Genomic DNA, 24061 nt, shown 5'->3' with positions numbered 1-24061 from the left:
TATAGGCCTGGTATTTACTTGGTATTAGATTGATACCAAATCTTGCAGTATTGCACACGACTAATAAGTAGTGATATTAAATTCATTAAACTGATATAATTTCAGCACCATGGACAGCACACAAGGTTTTCACTGCATGAGCTGTGCTCTCTAACACGTGACTGTTTGTAGTGGTGGACAAATTTAGCTGCATGCACACATAGCTCTCTCTGTGATAGGTTAATAGTTTTAATTAAAAAATATATGTATATTGATTATTGACTGAAAGTGATTAAAATTTTTAATATTGTGACACAGTGGGTCCGCACTCTGGAAGGGAGGGGAACATCCGAAGAGGCATACGCCTGCTGAATGGCCTCCACAACCCTGTGGGACAATCGAGACTTAGACAAGGGTCTGACCAGAATTCCATAGTGGAAGCTCACAAACGGCTGGTCTGTCTTCCTGAACGGCCGGATAAGCAAGAAGTTCTGTGCCAAAGCTCAGAGATGGCACAGGGCAACCTGGCTCCCAGCTGCCTCCTTGTGCAGGTCCCCTGTGAGGAATATTCATAACTCCACTGACTTGGACAGGTGAAATTCAGATGGGGTCGTCAGCAGCAACCCAGGGTTAGGCCGGAGGATAACCCCTGTGTCACCTTCATCATTGCCTTTGGACCGACAGAGTGTGCAGCTCACAAAGAATCATGTTAACTGTGGTCTGGTGGGGGTCCAGCTGGTGGGCCGCACACCAGGAGGCAAACAGCCCCCGAAGGAAGCAGTAGGCAGTCCTGGTGGATGGCACACAAAACTCCTGCAGCATTCTCACTTTTAGATCAGGCCAGGCATGGAGCCTCTCCCTCTCAGGGTACAGGCTGTCACCCTGAGCCCTACTGGGAAAAGATGGAACAGTGACCCCATCACCTGGGACAGGAGGTCCCTCAGAACAGGGAGCTCCGGGGGTGTCCTGGCCATGAGTGGCAGGATAACTGAAAACTAGCATGTGTGGCCAAAGAGGGGTCACCAGGATCAACTCCTCGGTCTGGACCTAGTGAAGGAATAACTGGAGGAGGGGTATGGAGGGAAGGCACAGAGAAGAGCCTGTGGTGAGGAGTGCACCAAGTTGTCTGCAGGGAGAAGAACAGATGGCAATGTGTCGATTCTCTGGGGGAAAAAATCTTCTGCCCCTCTGAAGCGACTCCAGATCTGGTGGACCACCTCTGGATGGAGTCTCCACTCCTCTTGGATCGGGCTCCCCCTCAACATATTGTAATGTCCACTGTCACGTTCAATGGTCCTGGCACATAAACTGCTTTCAGTGAGTAGAACGGGGTGATCCCACTGCCACAGTCTGGTAGCTATCGTGCAGAGGAGGGGAGACCCTTGGCCCCCTTACCTGTTGATGTAGGCTACTGTGACCGTGCTTTCTGTCTTGATGATAACATGGTACCCTAACAGTCACGACAGAAACTGCTTGAGTGCCAGGATGACAGCTTGCAGCTCCAGCATATTTATGTCAGAGACGCCCAATGACTGATATAAGAGCTGTAGACTGTAGAGCCCTCAGCCTCAGGAGCTGACCCGCGAGTGAAGCCCAAATGGGTCTAGGCACACCCCGAAGGTCTGCTGTCAATTCAGGGTGAGGGACATGGAGGCTCTGTTGGACTCCACAGTCATGCCCAGAAGTTATGTGATGTGGGAAGGCTGCACGTGACATGAGCAGAGCTACATGGCTGCAAAACTGTCCTTTAGTGCAGCAGAAGGATACGGCCCGATGCAGTGGGAGAAACTCTCACTCACTGGGTTAACAGCCAGTCAGCCACAGAGAGGACCCACTAGCCACGTGAATGCACTGACAGAGGTGTTCTGACTTTCATGCATGTTTCTCACACAGCATGCTGGTGTTCTTGGCTTCTTGGTCTTATGGGGTGCAGATGCTCTCTCAGCACAATTTACCACACTGCTGGGTGTTATATACACTAGTGTATTCAGCTTTGCTGTAATGTTTTGATTCTGGGTCTCATCATGATGCCCTTTGCTGGTGTTTTTGATTATTGATTTTGATGTTATGAAGATTAAGGGCACAACTTCACAAATCTGAATACAAACACACACACAAAGAAGAAAAAAGGAGGGTGATGATGTTTCAGATTAATATTAATTGACAGATGCCTCAGCGTGTAGACAAGAGTACATATGACATGTGAGTCTAGTGGTTCAGGTCACCCTTTAATTCTTTTCTGACCCCCCTTTGTTCTTCTGTGCAGACTGTGATGACTGCATGTGTGTAAAAGACTGTTGTAGGTTTATTTTTATCTGCTGAAAATCTGATACCACAAAATTTCTGTCTGGGCCTCCAAGAAAAGAGGAAATGCAGCCTGTGGTTTCAGCCTGAAGTCTAACGTTTGTCTTCTTTAATCTCAACACAGCACAGTGGAAATGTGCAGGTATGACAATGTGTGAAAACAGGTTAAAAGTAGCTTTATTGTGGTGATGACACATGCTGGACTAAAGGATAAATAAAGCATGTGGGCATCAAGAGAAACGGTGAAAAGCTTGTTTCTCACGCTCATGTCTTTAAGAGTCTCTGCATGGACGTGCTGTAAACGTTCATTTATCTCTGAAATAAATAAAATCATCCATCACTCTCTCTGTCCACAACATCATATACAGACATGTTTTTCTTCTTACTGCAACTTCCAAACAGGCCAGTTCCTCACAGTATAACACAAAACTCCAAAGTATAATCACTGCTTTGTAACCAGCAGAGGAGCCAGTAAATCATCTAAACCTACTGATACTAATGTGTCTGTTTGGCTGCTGTTACAGAAATGGTTCCTACACCTGTGATGATGACGTCAGTGTTTGACTCCAAACTGTCTGCTGGACTCTGCAGTATCACAGAGACTTGCTGTCTTCAAGCCTCATGACATATTGATATGTACTGAAATTTTTGCACTTATGTTAACATATAAACTGCAAATAACATAAAAACATGAAGTAACATCTTAATGTATTTTACCTTTCCCACAGAAAAGTGGAGGGAAGGAGAAACACACCTGCTGTTCAACAATCTAAAACACTTCGATATCAACATGTTTGTGAGTGTGTGTAGATGATACTGCAACAAACCTTAATCAAAGGTTATCTTTGTAAGAAAGTGTTTGACAGAATAAGGATAGATGCTGTGTGTGCAGGCTTTAACTATTATTAATATTATAGACTGTATATTGAGAATGAGAAGTGAGAAACTGAGGTACACCTTATGCTCATATGGAGGGGACTACCCAATTGCAAAGTTACCACACCTTAAAGCTTTCACTGCTCTGCTGTCCTTTTGGACTCTAATGTGGGCGGAGCCTATAGTAGCTTTCATAGTGTGACAGATGAGGTCCAACTAGACAGGTTATAGAGACAGACAACCATTCATGTTCACATTCACACCTGCAGGCAATCACCTGAATCACCAGTTAACATAATAATATATGACTTTGGAGAGAACCCAGACAGGTGGAGGGAGAACATGCAAACTTCACACAAACAGCCCAGCTGGTGGATTCTAACCAACAACTTTCTTCCTGTGAGGCAACAGTATGAACCACAGTCATCCAGCTCATGGTGGTCTAAGAAGTTTGGAAGGAAAGTGACTAAACTTCTTTAGCTTTCTTGAAGACGTGTCACCTCTCATCTAAGAGGCTTTTTCATTTCTAAAAGCAAACAGTAAAGAGTCTCAGGTATTTTAACCTCAGTGAGGGTCAAAGGTAGGGATGGGTATTGATAAGATTTTAATGATTCCGATTCCATTTTCGATTCTGTTTAACGATTCGATTCTCTTATCGATTCTTTTTTTTTAAAAGGAGAACACTAAAGTCGATTAGCTTAGAACTGTGTTTTATATCTTCTCTTTGAACAAGATAGAAATTTAGGAGTAACATGGCCTTACAAACCCAACAGTGAGATCTTAAGAGATCCACAGCCTACGGCTCTTCAATGGGGTGTCACAGGGTCCCCAGGAAAAAAAATGTATATGTAAAATAATAAAATAAATATTCTCCTGTAGCAATAACAAAGTTTAACATAAATTATTCTGTAGCAATTACACAAGAATATCCAGTAATGTCCTGCCTACAATTAAACACATTCACTTACCAAAGTGAAATCGGGGGCATCTGCTGTGGCAAATGGGTGCAAACCTTTGACCACAAACTTAGTCACTGCTCGGTGACATTCGTCTATCCTGGCCTGAAAGGAGACGCTAACGGTAGACTGCAGCGAGAACTGCCAGCATCTGAGCCAGCCAGACTCTGTCTCTCTCATCATGGTTATCTAAATGCAACGCACAGTAATAGCAGGTTTTGTAATAAGGTAAATCGCGCTAACATAATATGCAATGCTAATTGATTAGTTACCTGCAGTATTAACGGGAGAGGACGTGGAAACGCTACCGCTGCTACTGGGTTGAGCTTCGCTAGTCCGGAGCGGATCAAAAACACGACATTCGTTGAAAGCAATCGCGTGTTTTTTGAGCAAATGCTTTTGCATATTCGTAGTGTTTCCTCCCTTTGATGAAATCTCTACTTTGCAAGTATTGCACGTTGCCCTGTTGTCATCCTTTTTCATAAAGTGTAACCAAACTTTTGAGCGTTTGTGCCGCTCAGGCGCCGTGTTTCCTACTGGGTAAAAGACGCTACTCAACGTGATGACGTCATTCGGGGCGTCTGGAATCGATAAGGGAATCGTTTTTAAAAGTGGCAAACGATTCCAAGGAATTGAAACAGTGGGAACCGGTTCTCAACAAGAACCGGTTTTCCATACCCATCCCTAGTCAAAGGAGCTTGCAGAGAAAAGCGTCTGGACTTCTTTAAGTTGCTTGAAGACGTTTCACCTCTCATCCGAGAAGCTTCTTCAGTTCTAAGGTCAAATGGTGGAGAGTCCCAGATATAAACCTAGTGGGAGTAACCCTTGGCTCAGGCGATTAGAGGATCATCAGGGGGTCCTTTTGTCCCTCTGTGGGGGGATACTCCCACTAGGTTTATATCTGGGACTCTCCATTTGACCTTAGAACTGAAGAAGCTTCTCGGATGAGAGGTGAAACGTCTTCAAGCAACTTAAAGAAGTCCAGACGCTTTTCTTTGCAAGCTCCTTTGACTACGATGACCTGGATGACTGAGAACCTTCACAGTGAGGGTTTTACTTTAAGTTGGTCAAAGACTCACAATTAATGACGTGAGTCATCACATGAGCCAAGCTGTGAAAAAAGGTGTGGGTCATTATAGACCTATAAGTTTTTGGACTTAAAAAACACATTCATGAATCAAAGCTAATCAGTGCTCTGTGTTTGGCTTATTTAGTGATTCAAAAATACAAAAGAGTGGCAGCACAAATAAAAGTTTACAGTTTGACTGTCGTTTTAGGTTCAGTGCTGCCATCTTGGATTGTTAACTCACAGTATGTGTGTCTGCTCAGACTTTCCAAGCGGTAAATGTGAGTTTAGTTCCACTAAAAAAACAAAAAAACTTCTGGCTTATTCAGAAATTATCACCGGAGATTTTGGGTGAGAATGCTGTGAGAGGTTGCCTCACCCCATCATGTGATGTATTGAGGTCACTTGAAGAAAGATACTAGTGGGGGTTGATGTGCCTGGGAAGAGATCTCAAAACAGGATTGTAGTTGGCTGACAGCTGACGCCATAAGGCACCACCTCTGGTTAATGATGGTCATTCACAGTAGAGACGGCCTCTTTCACTCCTCTTTCAAACCATACTTGTCTGTTCAAAATGTGAACACTGGCACCTTCGTATGAGTGATATTTGATATGATATTGGAAGCAGATGAAACCAAATAAATATTTGGAGATCATTGTCTGTGCATAATCCTGGAGAGTGAGTGAGTGTGGTGGCCAGAAACTGAAAACAATACATTTTGGGAAGACAGCATTCATGTATCGCACAATAAAAGTCTGTGGATGTTCAGAAACATTTGCTGATAAGATGACTCGAGATAAAATATCGCAGCTTTATGATGACCACACAGGACACTGCACAAATCACATAAAAGAATAAAAATAAATAATAATAAAACATGACTATGAGCTGGTAAATATGTCACCTGACCTGAAACAACAGGAGGTAAGAAGAAAACACAAGAAGCAAGCCTGCATGTTTGCAGTGGACAGGAAATGTGAACACGTCACACAACTGCTGTGGTCAAAGCTACAGGAGCTGTTTGAGGTTTGTATAAAAGGAAAGGAAGCACAGAGAGGCCACAGTCAGAAGAAACACTCTGGTCTTATCTGTATTAAATGCAGCTTCTCTTTTTATTATTGATGTAAAGTCAAAGTGTTTGAGATCAGCTGAGGATCAGAGTGCAGCAGGGCTGGATGTGAGGATGGGGCACTCTTTGCTCTGCATGACGGGGTTATTGTGTAAGTACATTTGTGACATTGTTTGAATGGCACTGATTAATGAAAGTGTTTCTCATGTGTGAGAATTAGAGTGTATCACTGGTTTGAAGTGTTTATGTGAGAGTTTGAACAAAGCATATTTGTGATGTTTATGAAAGTTACAGACAAATGTTGGCTGGTTCCTTGGTTCAGTTTAGTCTGAGTATCGTGTTGGATACATCGCTGCTTGTTGCACTTGACTCACTGTTGTGTACAAGTTCATATATTAATAGTGTTTTATGCACAGAAATATTTTGATGAGCAGTAACTGTGTCATGTGAAAATTAATCTTTAAAAACACTTTTGTTCATTTTGATTTTGATTTTCTGTCAGTTTGATCCTGATGATGTTTAATCTTTACTTTAGTGCTCGGTTCTCTCTTCTACGTTAATGCTGAAGGTGAGAAATGTTTCTTTCATTTCTTCACATTTATATAATATGTATAATATTAATCTGATATTTTGTATTTCATGTACCATTTTAAATCACATCCTGTTTCTCTGTTTGTGCATCGTTTTATTTAAGATACTAAATGGGTTTATAAACAGTGAGTGAGTTAAATCCTGCAGGTCTGTGCAGTCACTCTGTGGTTTTACTCAGAATATTAATTAACTGCTTTAATTTGTTTCATAAAAACACATCTTATTATTTTCAAGTCCAAATGTCACCAGGATGCAGTAAATCTTTCGACTCTTAACAGCAGCAATAAAAATCAGTTCAGCTTCAAAATGACTTTATGCTTCCATCAATCTCTAACTTGATGTGTTTATGTGAACAGTTCCCAATAAGCCCACCGTGATCCTCGAACCATCCTGGCCTCAGATATACAGCAGTGAGACAGTCACTGTCAGATGTGAAGGAAGTCAGTCGATGTTTGTATGGAGAGATGGCACATTAATCAGACCTCGAACATCTGAATACAGAATCAGCAGAGCTACTGAGTCTGACAGTGGAGGATACAGCTGCTGCACCATGAGTCTTTCAGTCTGCAGTGACATCATCACACTGACTGTATCATGTAAGTTGGACACATTTCATTGAGTCATATTGTTCTTTGTTTTAGTTTAGTAACAAAATCAGAGAAAATCGTAACAAACATTAAACACAGATGTGATGATCTCAGTTTCTTCAGTACCTGCACATGTGTAGTTTCCACCACTGCAGCTCAGAATTATACACAATTATTTTGTTTTTATAATTTATTTGAAGTTGTGGATCAAACATGATCAATAAATACAGAATGAGCAGAGCTGCTGTCTGATGATGGAAAATACAGATGCTGAAAAAAGAAAAGGCTGATCATCAACAGAGAAGAGTTCTGTTACCACATCACAGCCCTGGTTGGGGTCGGGGATAGCATATAGGGGTGGCTGTAGCTCAGGTGGCAGAGCAGGTCAGCCACTAATCAGAAGGTCGGTGGTTCGATCCCAGGCTGCATCCTGGCTGCATGCCAAATATCCTTGGGCAAGATACTAACCCCGTGTTTGCCTACTGGTGGTGGTCAGAGGGCCCGGTGGCGCCTGTGTCCGGCAGCCTCGCCTCTGTCAGTGCGCCCCAGGGCAGCTGTGGCTACAATGTAGCTTGCTATCGCCAGTGTGTGAATGTGTGTGTGCATGGGTGAATGACTGAATGTAGTGTAAAGCGCTTTGGGGTCCTATGGACTAGAAAAGCGCTATACAAATGCAGGCCATTTACCATTTACAGTATGAAAAACATCTGTGTAAATTATGACTGATAAATGCTGCTGACTGTGCACTGGTTATGCATCTTTATGCATATATATTTATGTGATCATGATCCTTAAAACAAACATTTAAATAAAAAACAGATTAAAAAATCTGATAATAAGAGCGACCACAATCAACTGGCCTCAGATCAGCTAACAGTGTATAGTTCACCTGTCTCTGCATTTAGGAGTACAGTTTGGTGACAGAGCATAAAAACAGTCTCACCTGATTCTTGATTCACTCTGATAAAGTTACCATCATGTTATATACATCCAGTGTTAGCTCCTGGCTCTCTGGCTGGCTAACAGTTAGCTGAGATACCTGTGCTGTCCTCATGTGTGCTGCTGCCAGTTGTTGATTCTCATCAAATTTGCTTTGAAGACACTTTTTTGTTCTTGTGCTGTTGGTGCCTGTTTGCATCAAGTGTGATGATCACACTGAGATCAGGGACCGACCTACCTGAGAAACCTGAGATCTATTATTGAACTCCATCCACCTTCTTAACCCATCATCCAGGGTCGTGACCTATTAAGCACTTACTGAATTAAAAAAATACATAAATTGTAAATTAATAAAAATAAATTGGATTTTTTTAAAATTACTATTGAGTTTTTATGTTGAAATCTTTATTTGTTATATAACAAAGTTTTTCCTGAAGCAACTGACAGTCTGATGTTTGTCTTTCCTGTAACATCAACAGCAAGTAAACCCAGAGCCACACTGACAGCACAAAGTTCAGTCATACCAGCAGGGGGCAGTGTGACACTGAGCTGCTCTGTGGAGGGCTCTGCTGGCTGGAAGTTTGACTGGTTCAGACGTGATTCAGAGTTTTCTGGAGCTCAGAAAATAGGAGCTGGAACATCAGAGCACACGATCAGTATTTCAGAAGGAGGCATCTATTACTGCAGAGGAGGGAGAGGAGATCCAGTTTTCTCCACAGAGGACAGTGCTGCAGTTACAATTCAGAAACAAGGTGAGGGCTAAGTTTTGTGGTGAGATAACACAAATTAATGATTAAATGAAAGTAACACATTATAAATATGATTTTTTTCTTATTCCTTGTTGATTTTTTTTTCAGTTTAATATCTGTGTTTATTTGTTTGTTAGGGAAAGTTTGGGCTGCTGTGAATCTGCAGCACAGCTGGTCTCAGATATTCACTGGTGACACAATCACTCTCAGATGTGAGATTCAGGGAGGTGAAGGAAAGGTGTGGAAATATGAATGGACAGCACCCAACACAAACAGCCCTCCAACATCCAGTGAATACAGGATCAGCAGAGTTTCAGTGTCCCACAGTGGAGACTACAGATGTCGGGGTAGCAGTGACTATCTCTTAACAGGATGGAGTGATGCCTTCAGACTGACAGTTTCATGTGAGTTGGACCATGATTCATGCTGACATTTCATGTTTTCATGTTTACATCTGTCTTAACAGGAGAACTCCAACAATGATCCAGCTGTCTGCAGGCAGCTCAGGACAACAGTTTTTCTCACTGTGCAAACAGAAAGGAGAGACACCATGGAGGCTCTTAAAATATCAGCAGTTTAAAGAGGAATGTACAGAGATGACAGTTTGATAAGAGAATGATAAATCAGTGAAATCTTTAGTTTGTTAAACAGTCTAATGTGTCACATGCAGGGAAACTAATTAATTTTTGTGTTTGTAGATAAATTACTCTGTGAATCTTTAAAGTGTGATTAATGCTGTAAGAAATGTATTCTTGATGATGATTTAATTTTTTCAATGGTTTTGTTTCTTCAACAGCAAGTAAACCCAGAGCCACACTGACAGCACAAAGTTCAGTCATACCAGCAGGGGGCAGTGTGACACTGAGCTGCTCTGTGGAGGGCTCTGCTGGCTGGAAGTTTGACTGGTTCAGACGTGATTCAGTCTCTTCTGAAGCTCAGCTCATGAGAGGAAATGAAGCAAACAGAGTTATTAGTGTCTCACAAGGAGGTCTGTACCACTGCAGAGGAGGGAGAGGAGATCCAGTTTACTACACAGAGGACAGCAGTGACGTCACAGTTGTGGAGACTTGTGAGTTTTAAACTTTCTGTTATTTAAGTTTCTCATGTGTTTCATAATAATAATAATAGATTGCATTTATATAGCGCTTTTCAAGGAACCCAAAGCGCTTTAAAATTCCAATATTCATTCACTCTCACACACTGGTGGAGGAAAGCTACAGTCGTAGCCACAGCTGCCCTGGGGCAGACTGACAGAAGTGAGGTTGCCATATCTTGCCATCGGCCCGTAGGCGGTAGGGTAAAGTGTCTTGCCCAGGGACACAACAACCAGGACAGAGAGCCCAGGGATCGAACCGGCAACCTTCCAGTTAGAGATGCGCCACTCAACTCCCTGAGCCACGTTCATAGAAATGTAGAAATAAAATTTGTGGCATCAACTCCAGAAAAGACTAGAAAAACTGCATATTTATTGCTCATTAGCTGCTGTTAGTCTTTAAATTGTGTTTAATATTTGTGTTAAATATTTTTGGCCTCTCTTTCTAAATGCTTCCTCACATTAAACTGACTTTAAGTGGACATGAAAGACTGTGTATTAAGCCATAGAGCCCTAAAAACAAACAAACAAACATAAGGGTTAATCCTGAACATGTTTTCATCCGAGGTCATCAACAGCTCAGCTAACATCAGGTCAGATCAGGGTCGGTAACCCGCGGCTCTTCCGCCCCTCAGCTGTGGCTCCCGCAAGCTTTGGGTGAAAAAATGAAAAATAAAAGTCCCACACAACATCCCCAACATCTGCAGGAGGAAGTTTACAGAGTGAGAAAAAGAAAAGTGTGTTTATAGCAGCAGCTACTGCAGCCAGAGAGAGTCTGACAGGCCCAGCTGTGAGCCACATGTTAGTATCCAGCTGTTCACTGTGTTCACCACCTCCAGAGGAAGAAAGTGTGCTGCTGTGACCTTCCCTCGCCTCTCTCCATCTCTGCACTTTGCCATAAGTTGACCCAGAGCAGAAAGCTAGTTAGCAGCTACGAGGCAAACTCAGAACACTGAGCATCAGCCAGAGGTCTCCGTGGGTCAGAGCCGTGGATCTGGAGAGAAACCTGCCGTTCTGACACTCACGTCAACACGACAAAGTCTGCTTTCCATAAGGAAACAAATATCTCTTGATAGTGTTACAAATGTGCATGGCATGATCAACAAGCAATGATTTGTGGCTTGAAAGCAGCTCACATTTGTGGATCTGTGTGAAGCTGGCAGTTAAATTAGACTCAAAACCCCACGTGGGCACGAGACGTGATCTGTGCGTGTCAGGTGATTTGTCCACATGTATTTAAGGTGTTGTGAGCTGTGTATTATCACCAGATATGCTGTTATTGTGCAATAAATATCTTTATGTTTTCGACCCTGAGCTGATGTATTTTATACTCAGGGCTGCCCGTGGCTGCATGAAAACAACAGAAGATGATCGCTCATTGAAATGGACTGAAGACATAATTATATACAAAGAGTTTTCATGATTATTCTTCTTATTTTACAATTATTGGACCACAGCTACATTTTATTTACTTATTCTGAACTCAAACAGACCTGCAGAATGATGCTTTATTTAAAGTAGGCCTGCACAGGCCTGTGCTGTTTTTCTCCTCTTTAAAAAGTTCTTAAAAGGTAAAAAAGCTCTTCTTCTTATTAAGACATCTTGTATTGTATTAAGTATATTTATTATCATCCTGAATTATGGACGATGAATTTTAAAGAAAGAAATCTGAAAAACAATCCGGACGTTAAAATTTGTGCCTCAATGATCAGCAGTTACTCAGGTTTGTGTCGACACATTTGTACAATAGTTTGTGTGAACTGGAGACCTGAAAAGTTGCACACAAATCACTGCACACATCTGTAAATCTTACTTTCTGCTTGTGAATCATATTATACACAGTTGTACCACTTTCAAGGTAAATTTGTTGCCATAAAAACAAGGATATACTGTCCACCTTCACTCCCTGTCTCTGTAGCTGTAAGTGGTTCTTCAAAGGGAAAATGCAGCTGTTAGCTGTAATGTTAGGATTTGTAGATCACTTTATAAATGTGGAGTGTGTGGAGAACAGGCTGTGTGAGTCAGATACACCAGTGGGCCACCACACACGTGTACCACACGGTAAATAAATGTAAACACTGATTTTTAAATCCAGCTTCATTTAAAGTCAAAGTGTGACCAGGATGCAGTAAATCTTTCTCCTCTGAACAACAGCAAAAAGAAAATCAGGCTTCAAAATGACTTCGTGTTTCTATTTGTGTCTAACTGGATATTTTTCTGTGAACAGTTCCCAGTAAGCCCACTGTGACCCTGCAGCCATCCTGGACTCAGATATACAGCGGTGAGACGGTCACTGTCAGATGTGAGATTCAGGGAGGTGAAGGAGCTCAGTGGACGTATGAATGGAGAGCAGCCAAGTTAAACACACCTCCAACATCCAATGAATACAGAATCATCAGAGCTACTGAGTCTGACAGTGGACGATACAGCTGCCGGGGCAGAAGGGACTATTTCTTCACAGAGTGGAGTGATATCATCACACTGACTGTATCATGTAAGATCTTTCATCCAAATTATTTCAAATTACTTGTTAATCTAACCTTTAATTGGGACAATCAGTTGTCTGCTTAATAAATAAAATCACAAATCAGATGTTAATTATTTTTTTTATTCTAGTAAACTTTCAAACATGATAACAGACAGTTTGTGTTTATATTTCAAAACTGATCATTTAACCATTTGTGGACAGGCTGCAGTCTTCAGTGTCCACGAACAGCATGTTTAACTGTCTGACTGGATACTTTGTAGCATCGTGAGCTCAGAACATTCCTTCCGCTAACAATTAGCAAAGCTAGCTGGCCAGCAACAGCAAGCAAAGCATCAACACTGATCATTTTATTAAGGATGAAAGAATTTAGACCATTTTTAACTCTCAGTGATGCCACATGTGTTCTTTTGAATTTGGGACCTGAAGCTGAGTTTTAATCCAGATTACTGAGGATTCTGACTGTGGTAGCCGTGATGCTCCGACAATCCATCAAGCGGTGTAGCTTTTACCAAAGTTGTACTAAAACATTTTTGGACTGATTTTTGAGCACCACGTACCACATAAAACCGGTTCGAGGTCAGTAAGCACAACTACAATTCATAAATAAAGCGCACCGGATTATAAGGTGCACTGTCGATTTTTGAGAAAATTAAAGGATTTTAAGTGTGCCTTACAGTCCAAAAAATTCCGTACTTGGAGACAGAAAAACAAGGTATTTTAAAACTTTACTTACAGTGTAGAGCACTAACATTGCTGCTTGTGAGTTGAAATTCATGCTGGGATACCTGGCTGCCCCACGTCCACAGTACCATCAGTTCATAGCAGCGATTTTCTAATATCGATCTGTCCTGACTTACTGTGCATGGTAACCAATCAGATGTTAGACAAGAGGCAGCGCTAAACGAGATCCTCCAAAACTGACATTTGGACTCCATCTTTTTTTTTAGTTGAATAAAACTCAACAGACTCCCACGTGGTCTCATTTTATTGGAGTCTGTCAGCCTCTCTGATTTTTTAGTTTTTCTATGTCGATCAGTTGTTTACATCATTGGAAATTAAATTATAGGATTATAGAAAACTACCTAAACTTGAACCATGTCAGTGATGACTGATGGTCACGGTGCTCTCACAATAACAGACACCATTCAGTTTAGTGTCACTTTTGACTGTTATTAAAGGAAAATGCAGAGAGCACAAAAAACATCTAAAAGTAATTTGTTTGTGCAGCATTCGTCTTTGAATAGTGAAGCTGTAGTGCAGTTTTGTATGAAGACACTCAGTCTAATGCAGGGTCAGCAACCTTTTACACCCAAAGAGCCATTTGGACGCAATTTCCACGCAAAAGAAAACACTGGGAGCCGCAAATACTTTTTGACATCTAAAATGAAGATAACACTGTATATATTGTTTTTTTACCTTTATGCTTTGTGTGAACAACTAAGGTGTGTTGCTTATGAAATCTATGAAGTGCTACAGAGAAACTTACATGTTATTTATGTAATGAACACATTTTGAACTCTTAAAGAAATATAACAAAAGGAAAGACACCCAGCTGAACTAAAATGATCCGTGTAGCAAACAGAAACTGTGGTGAGCCGCCAGCCTTATATCACCTTTGGGCTTTTGGAGCCTTGACCTGACTTTTAAAAAATAATTGGAAAAAAAGCACTTTGCTGCTAAAAGATGAAAAATAGATATTTGCAAAATTCTGCCTAAATATGTATTTTACCTGGTTAATCTGTGTGACGGGGCGTGGTCTGAAGCGCTGCTGCAGGGGAGGCGGACGCACCTGAGCGGCACCCGCAATCACGCCTCGCAGTCTTAACGTCTGTGCTCTCTATGCTGTTGTTGGTGTGTGTCGGGCTGTGAGCTGAAAAGCTACAGCCGGCTGTATGCGTACAGCAACCGTGTGTGAAAAGTGGTCAATAAAGAGAAGCTGTAAAGCATGTTCATGGAAACATCGTCGGGTCTGCCGTGGTATGTTTACAATGGGACTTCTGCTCCTGAACCTCTGCGCACAGCGTCTGCAGATCGGGGCTGTACGAAGTCACTTTCATCTTTACGCAGGACTGTAAGCTGTCATCTGTGAGGCGTGAGCGGTGTTTGTTTTTAACATAGTTCACGGAGGAGAACAGCTGCTGACATAATGTGGATCCGAAGATCCATAATTGGCCTACCTGGGGTTGAAAGTCTCGATAAATGCATGTCGTTTCAGCGGGTATGACGCTTATTTTGAGCGATGAAAAAATAATAGAATAGAATTGTATTTTTATATTTTAAGATCACAATAATCTTCCAATTTAGAACTACAAGTTAAAAAAGAGCTAACATAAATAAAATACACTTCAGCTAAATACTTCTAATTTATTTTCCCAAACCACGCGGAGCCACACTGTAAGACTAAAGAGGCGCATGTTGCCGACCCCTGGTCTAATGTGTCACATGCAGGCAAATACTTTTTGTTTGGTGCTAGAAGCTAAATGACTGAGTGAATGTGTAAAGTCTGATCATTTCTATAACAAAGTTCTTCCTGAAGCAAGTGACAATCTGATAAACTTTTTCCTGTAAACGCAACAGCAAGTAAACCCAGAGCCACACTGAGAGCACAAAGTTCAGTCATACCAGCAGGGGGCAGTGTGACACTGAGCTGCTCTGTGGAGGGCTCTGCTGGCTGGAAGTTTGACTGGTTCAGACGTGATTCAGTCTCTTTTAAAGCTCAGCTCATGAGAGGAAATGAAGCAAACAGAGTTATTAGTGTCTCACAAGGAGGTCTGTACCACTGCAGAGGAGGGAGAGGAGATCCAGTTTACTACACAGAGGACAGCAGTGACGTCACAGTTACAGAAACTCGTGAGTTTAATTATTTTATTTCTACCAGACTAAGAGGTCATATAGCTGTGAGTTTATTAACCCTTAGATGAATTTTCTGTTCATTAAGATTACTTGGAAATGTGGGAAAATAGAAACATTTATTTAGTTTTGTTCTTGATTTAAGTCCAAAATTGTGAGACTAAGGACTCACCCTCACAGAGAATGTGTTCTCCAAAAAAACATCAACAAAACGATTCAGACCTTTAAAAAATGTGTTTTAGCTACACAAGTTCAAATTCCAAAGAAAAATGAGATCTTGCAATGAAAAGTTTCAGATTTTGTTTTAATAACAGACAACAAAACAATTGTTTCTTTGTTACAGTGTTGATGTAAATACCAGCCATACCTGCAGGTGTAAACATGAGACTGTGCTGTAACAATGTAAACACTGTATATGAGAGTTGTGTTGGATCTGATTGTTCAGCGTTCAGCATGGTGATGGCTGAGGGATCAAAGCTGTTCCTTAGTTTGTTAGTTCTTGTCTTTATGGCTCTGAAATGTCTGCCTGAAGGTAGACGTTCACACAGTGCATGACCTGGGTGAGATGGATCCTGAAGGGTTTTCTTCGTGTTCCTGAGACTGCGGGAGCTGTGCAGTTCTTCAAGTGAGGGCAAAGGATGGCCGACTATCCTCTGGGTGACCTGTATAACCCTGTGGAGCTATTTCCTCTGTGCTACTGTGCAGCTGTGCTATACAGTTCTTCATGTAGCACAGTATGCTATCAAAAACCAGCTACAGGTCAGGGTGTTTGAAAATATCTCAGTGCATCCTGATGAAGCCGTCCTGCCTGTGGCCTGGTTTTGACTGTCTTTGTGCTGATTGTAGCAATTTTACAAAGTGGGATGTGGCCGTGATCAAAAACAGTTATCAGTGGTCAGACTGGCCCGAGGTGTGGTTTAACCCTGTAGCCTGTTGGAGGTTGATTTTTTTTCACTCACGTTACTCTCATGTTTTAAACATCAGAATTTTTATGTTTCTATTTGTCTCTAACTGGATATTTTCCTGTGAACAGTTCCCAGTAAGCCCACTGTGACCCTGCAGCCATCCTGGACTCAGATATACAGCGGTGAGACAGTCACTGTCAGATGTGAGATTCAGGGAGGTGAAGGAGCTCAGTGGACGTATGAATGGAGAGCAGCCAAGTTAAACACACCTCCAACATCCAATGAATACAGAATCATCAGAGCTACTGAGTCTGACAGTGGAGGATACAGCTGCCGGGGCAGAAGGGACTATTTCTTCTCAGAGTGGAGTGATATCATCACACTGACTGTATCATGTAAGATCTTTCATCCAGAGTATCTAAATAAGGAAAAAGCACTTCTTCTTTCTTACAGCTTTATAACTGTCTTTCATGTTGGTCAGTAAAATGTTTAGTTTTTATTCCAACAACAAAAACCTGAACAGCAGCTTTTTATTCACAGTGAAGAGAACAAAACATATGAGAGTAACTTCTCTGCTGTGCAGCTCTAATACATGAAAGATGAAATGCAGAACAAATGCTGGATCTGTCTCAGCTGCTCCACCACATCCACTAAGAAACATTAAATCCACTGATTGTTCCTCATGTGTGTTTTTAACTTAGAAATGCAGCAAATTAAATATGAAAGATTACTGTTGTGTTTGTGTGACAGTTGTACAGTTTGTTGCAGCTTCACCATTAAAGTTATGTGATATTTATTATTGACATATTTCCACCAAGTTATTTCAACTGGTTTGATTCAGTCATTGACTTTTGTTCTTTTTTCTAAACTGAACTGCAGATAAACCAAAGGCCAAACTGAGAGCTGATAACACAGCTGTTCCAGTAGGGGGCAGTGTGACCCTGACCTGCTCTGTGAACCCATCATCATCATCTGGATGGAAATACTACTGGTACAGAGATGAGAAATCCTCTGAAGCCCTGACCACACAAGATGCAGTTTTCCACTCAAATGGACAAATCAGTGTCTCACAGGAAGGACTCTACAGGTGCAGAGGAGGAAGAGGAAACCCAGTTTACTACACAGAGGACAGCCAGTCAGTCAGGATTGGGAAAACTGGTCAGTTTAACATGAGGTCAGATAAATTCCTGATTAAGGAGGAAGATGAAGAAAAAAAAAACTTCAACATTTTTGACATTCACGTGTTTTTATTGTACTTTCTTGAACAGTAACAGCCTCAAACTGGCCTGTTGTGACTCTGTATCCAAACTGGTCTGAGATATACAGAGGAGAGACGATCACTGTCAGATGTGAGATCCATGGAGGAGACACTGAGTGGGATTATGAGTGGGAAACAAACAGCAGGATAAAAGCTCCAAATCAAAATGAATACAGGATTAGATCTGCTTCATCATCCAACAGTGGAAACTATCGCTGTAAGGGCAGAATGAAAAGTTCACAGCATGAAACAACAGAGTGGAGTGATTCAGTCACACTGACAGTTTCTGACAGTAAGTAGAGTCATAGTTCATTTAACCTGGAAATAGAAACAGTTTGTAAAAATGTGTTTTTATTAGTACATGTTGAGATATTTGACATGTTTAGATAGTCTCACTCTTAAAGTTCATCATAAATATTTGTGAGTCAACATTTTAGTGACATTGAATTCAGAGTTAAGAGACGAAAGATTGAGAGAAAATCTTTGTTGAACAGATGAACCCCGTCCTGTCCTCACTGTGTCTCCATCATGGCTGAGTCCTGGAGCCTCAGTAACTCTGAACTGTGAGGTTGAACATCCGTCTGCAGGATGGAGCTTCTACTGGTATAAAGCTGTTCCTGATCTATCAGAGAAATCCTCCAGTTATGAGCTGCTACCTGATGGCAGTGGGACTGCACAGGACTCCTACATCATTCATGGACAGACACACACAGCAGGATATGTGTGCAGAGCTGGAAGAGGAGACCCAGAGTATCACACTGATCACAGTCGACCAAAGTTTGTCTGGTCTGCAGGTCAGTTTGATTCGGTTTATCCTCTCAATAAACCAATTTTATTTCTTAACTTTTGTTCACCAATTTTTCACCAAAATTCAGCTCATTGAAATTCAATAATGACAATTAAATGTTTGTGTATATTGAATATTTCCAAATCTCTCTATGATCAAACTGAAATTCTTTGTTTCTTTTTATTATTTTTGCACTTTCATAATGTGACAATATGAAAACAGCGCATATTACATTTTAAATGTTTTCTCTTTGCAATAAGTATTTTTAATTTGGATGTTTAAACTCATTTTATTATTTATGCTTGTTATTTTTTTACATAAGATTTTGATAAACAAAGAATATTTTCACTGTGATATTTTGAATGCTAACATCTGTGAGCTTTGTTGTTTCCAGATGTTCATTCAGCAGCGTCTCTCACAGTGAGTCCTGACAGAGTGCAACACTTCACCTCTGACTCTGTCTCACTGACCTGTGAGGGAAACTTCACTGAGTGGAGAGTGAGGAAGTTCTCTGAGGACGGCCGACTCTCTGTCTGTAGGAGAATGACTGGATCCACATGTGACATCAACACATCAGAGTCAGATACTGCAGTGTACTGGTGTGAGTCTGGATCAGGAGAGTTCAGCAGTGCAGTCAACATCACTGTACAGAGTATGTTATTATACATTTACTTCTTGGATTTGAATCATTTAGACATCAAATGTATGTGTGTATGTGTATTTCTCCCATTATTTTTTTTGTGGCATACAGTATTTGTACCGTAGTTTTTAAGTGCACAAGATCAGATTTTGATGATGAAAAACATTTGTACAATCTGTTCTTATTATTGTTTGACAGCTCTTTCTCAAAGTGTGCACCAGCTGATGTGACTGAAACAATTGTGTGTGATTGTGTCACAGATGATGGTAATGGTCCTATCCTGGTGAGTCCTGTTCATCCTGTGACTGAGGGAGCTTCTGTTAGTCTGAGCTGCAGTTTGAGAACACAAAAAATACTTTCCAATGTGTTTTTCTATCACAATGACAAACTTATTGAAAATGATCCCCGAGGGGAGCTGAAGATCTCTGCAGTGTCAAAGTCTGATGAAGGTTTCTACAAGTGTCAGTACTCAGGAAGAGAGTCAGCACAGAGCTGGATGTCAGTTAAAGGTGAGCAGGATCAAGACATTTGATGGATTTTGTAGATGAGTTTAATGACTGAGAAGGAACATTAGATTGTCTGATTTAAGTCTCAAAGTCACTTGGCTCTATTTTATAAATGCATTTATTCATAAGATTATAATTTATTAATAATTAATTTCTGTTTTGTGTTACAGTAACCATGTCAGGAGCTGACAGCTCTTCATCTCCTGTGTGGTTGATGGTTGGACTGGTTTGTGGAGTCTCTCTCATTATTATTCTGCTTCTCTTGTTGCATCGCTGCAGACAGTCCAAGTGTAAGAGCCTCTTTTCTATTTTTATTAATATTCATATTACATTAGGAATCTTTCAGGGTTACTAAACTAAATGAAATTAGAAATTAAACTCAGTACAAATCCAAATTTAAATAAAAGTTGGAAACCACATTTCTACAATTCTTAGGAAAACAAACTATGAGGAAGGATGTGACAAAGCAAAGGAAAACTGAGGCAGTTTATAAAACACATGATAATGAGATGATGAGTAACAGGTGTTAACTAACTAACTAAAGCCTCTTTTCCATTAGTAATTACTCAGATCGACTGGTTTTCCATCACGCTCAAGTACCACCTAATGTGCGTGGTCATCGTCATAGTGACGTGGTCGAGCACCCCATGACTTAATTAGTATTTGTCACAAATGATTCAACAAAGGTGAACATCACGGCGATGATTTACCTGCTGCTCGGTCATCTTTCTATAGACTCGGGGCCACGGTGTTGCTTGTGTAGCCATTTCTGGGTTGCCGGGTTTCAAAAATGGCTTTTTTTTTTATCAACAAGACGCTCTCGTAACTCATCAATGATGCCACTGACCAGTCAATCGGCATGTACGCTATTGACGTCACATTTTGGGATCGCCTCGGATCACTTGGAACTCCGGTTGAGTAAATACTAAAATGGTACTACTGGATCTGATGGAAAACCCTGAAAACCTTGTTTTAGTTACTAATGGAAAACATGTTAACAGAATGACACAAGAAACAGGGGAGAATAAAACAGGAAATGACTGACACTGAGACCTCGAGTAAGTGGTCAGCACTTAAACCGATCTTTATTATCATTATTAATATTGACTCTTCATTCAGTCTCCATTAACAGGAACCTTTCTTAGGTTCAGTTTCATCCAAATAACCAACTGACTACATGCACAAAAGATCAGAAACAAACAGGATTTTACAACCTGATTGTATCTTTAACTCGACTGAAAGAATCCACAAATGTTGTTGTTTCATATCAGAACAACACAAACAGTAACACCATGATGGGTTCATGCTCTGAAAATATCTGATAGTCCTGTTGTTGATTTAAACACAACTAATGAAACTCTGTAAAAGGTTTTTCTGTTTTTTCATTTATCTTTGAAAAATCTGTCATGTTGGTTTTCATGTGTGAGGCACTGAAACACTGGTGCAGTACATCATGTGAAAAGCACAGAGCAGCTAGAGATGAAACAGTCTTTTAATTTAAGGAAACTGGCACCATGTCATTGGTTTACAATTGTGTAACTAAAATATGAACATTTTAGGTGCAGATAAACCCCCAGATGTCATTTACTCTAATATTGAACTGGAAAACTTTGGAAATAAGTGTGAGTACACAAAACATATACAATGTAGAAAAAAAGCCTGGAAAGTTTTTGAAAAGTTAAAAAATGTATTAAATGTTTTTCTTTTGTGGATTCGATCATCTTCACAGGGAAGCATCATAAACCAGAGCAGAGTGCTGTTTATGCTAATGTGAAGACAGGAGCTGCAGGTACAGTCACAACAGTCTCATTCAGTGTTTGTACTTGAACGTGTCATCACATCATTATATTGCAGGTAATTATAGGTCAACATGGAGTTTAGTTATTCACTTACTAATCAGTGTTTCAGCTTTGCTGAATCACAGCATCCACAGATTCTGACCCAGACCTCAATCACAAAACACACACCTGCAAAGATGAAGTGTCACAGGCAACAAATGATTTCACTCTTATATCCTTCACTGTAGTTGTAAAAAGTTTAAATTCATGTGTATCCAACATGTTTGTATCATATCTGTGCTGAACAAATGTGTGCTGAGCTCTGACGTCTCTTTTAGAGGACAGTCTGATGTATGCTGAGGTCAAACAGCCCAAAAAAGAAAAAGCCAAGAAAAACAAAGGTGAGCAAAGTCTGCCATCATCTCCAAGGGACAATCCATCAGCTGATTAAAATCTGTCATACTCAATTATCTTTGCATTAGTGGAGACATCCAGTTTCCTCCTGGTTAATGATATTATTGTTCTCAATGATCTTCTCTTCATTCACAGGAACATCAAGTCCTGCAGCTGATGCAGCAGTTTATTCTGAAGTCACATCAGGAAGCTCTCTCAGTAATTCTGCTGCCATGCAGGCTGATTTATTCTTCACATTATTAAATGTCTTCAGCTCATAATATCTTTACATGTTGGAAATCACTTTGTCTCCTTGTGCTTGTCTTACAGGTCAGTGAGGAGAGCTGTAGCAGCAAAGCCAAGAAGAAGCTTTTTATGAAGCCACTCTTGCTCCTCTGCTGCCCAAATATCAGACATGCTCAGCTTTATGTGCAGTTACAATATTACATCATAATATCAGACATATTGCTCTCTTATTGCATAAAACAAATGCAGGTGTATTCGTGCTCTTTATATTCAGTTATTTGTATAAAGATTTTGTAATAAACCTTGAATGTATCTAACATGTTCCAACAGCAGTGAGAAATATGTGATCTTTAGTATCTGACAGCACAACTTAAAGTCAGTGTTTGCAGTGTTTCACAAGTAAATACTGATATGGGCACCAACAAATACTTTAACTGTGTTTGTCCAAAGATCTCATACATTATATAAATAAGAATTATTTCTTATTAAACGTGCATATATGTATATTATTGTTTCTGATCATTCTGTGCTTTTGTAGTTTGAAGGAGAAATAAAATCTTTTCACATTTGAACATTTTATCTTTGATTTTTGTTTCCTGTATGAGATTATTCACAAAGTAACAAAACAACCACTTAAACAGTTTGTAATGGTGTTGTCATGGAAACCTGAAATAAACAGATGTGAGTATTATTTGCAAAGCGGTCACTAACAGTTCAGAGCATGACAGCAGTCTGCATGTATCTGACACAGAGGACTGAAGTAGAACATTTACAGAGAGAAGCTCTCTGTGTGCTGCTGTCACAGGATGCAGTTAAAGGAAAAGATAACTTGTACATGTGATGAATCTCATATGAAAGATGGAGACAGAACATCACAGAGAACTAAAGCTCTGCATCAACCATGGTCAGCATGACTGAAAGAAGTAGAAGGATTAAACCTTTCCATTACGCTCCCTTTTGATCATTAACTGATCGCACAAGAATTTAAAAATATGACACAAACACAAACATTTAGTCACAGTAAGGTGGAGGTACAGGTCAGGCTCCTGCTCAGTCAGGTAAACTAAACCAGCTGGGTTGAGCTAGCTCAGTGTTTTCTCCTGAAGTCAGCATGATGGTGATAAACACTGCTGGTCATATGCTCTAACACCTCAGTATGTGCTGTAGATGGTTTTCTCTCTTCACTAGCAATCATGACCTTGTCCTATAAAGTAGGTGAACAACTATAACTACACTGGTGACTGTTTTTCTTTCTTCTATTTTCTTTTTGTCTGAAAGAGAAAACAAAGAGGTCATCAGTGCAACTCTGAGTATCTGTATTTCTATCCTGTAACTGTCAAGATGCAAGTTATTATACATGTGTATGTAAATGCATCAATAACAGTTACCAGGGTGCCGCCTGGTGGCATTACCTGAATATGCTCTGCATTATTTATCTATTCTATTCTCCACATCAGAAAGCCTAGTTATTCTATTTTCAATTCATTGCTACCTCCCCATGCAGGAGACTCTGACAGCACTGAGCAGCTCCTTCAGTGGCAGGCTGCAGCACCCACGGTGTGGGATGGAGAGATTTCGCAGGTCTTTCCTCCCCACTGCTGTCAGACTCCACAACAAAGACTTTTGCAGCTGATCAAACACACACATGTGCATTAAGACTAAGTGCATTACTGTTTTCTGACAAAGTTATATTTTTACTCAGTTGTATATAGCATTTGTATTCTATTTTTATCCTATTATACATTTTATATTATTTTATTCTATTCAATTCTGTACAGTTGTGTACAGTATATTATTCTTATTGTTTTCCAGTGTTCTCTAATTGCTAATTAACTTTGCACTGTCCACTCTCTGCTGTGACATGCAAACATGTAAAACCTGAATCAGGGAGAGCAGCAGCAACAGAACAGAATCAGTGAGCAGCTGTGACATCGACTGAGTCAGAAACAACATGAACAACATGGATTCATGCTAATTATCCTCGTTCTGTTGTTGTGTGG

At 40.6% G+C, this 24061-nt stretch overlaps 1 protein-coding gene across 1 annotated transcript; it reads left to right on the top strand.

Moving 5' to 3' along the window:
* The first annotated feature begins 7081 nt into the window (after positions 1-7081).
* LOC147335433 (basement membrane-specific heparan sulfate proteoglycan core protein-like) lies at positions 7082-22123 on the top strand. Its single transcript, XM_086286071.1, has 17 exons — positions 7082-7097; positions 7199-7438; positions 8848-9120; positions 9255-9521; positions 9914-10186; positions 12438-12704; positions 15276-15548; positions 16582-16846; positions 17328-17616; positions 18220-18505; positions 18893-19150; positions 19399-19647; positions 19815-19934; positions 21204-21266; positions 21374-21433; positions 21761-21823; positions 21972-22123. Exons 1-17 carry the CDS (start codon positions 7082-7084, stop codon positions 22094-22096), a joined length of 3387 nt encoding a protein of 1128 aa, XP_086142197.1. The 3' UTR covers positions 22097-22123.
* Positions 22124-24061: the final 1938 nt, after the last annotated feature.

The sequence above is a fragment of the Aulonocara sp. 'chitande type north' Nkhata Bay genome, linkage group LG3, assembly GCF_057382095.1.
Source record: "Aulonocara sp. 'chitande type north' Nkhata Bay isolate Kocher_YH1m ecotype deep benthic linkage group LG3, A_spYH_male_GT1.1, whole genome shotgun sequence".
Taxonomy (NCBI): domain Eukaryota; kingdom Metazoa; phylum Chordata; class Actinopteri; order Cichliformes; family Cichlidae; genus Aulonocara; species Aulonocara sp. 'chitande type north' Nkhata Bay.
Note: the sequence above shows the minus strand (reverse complement) of the source record. Positions and strands in the feature narration are given on the sequence as shown.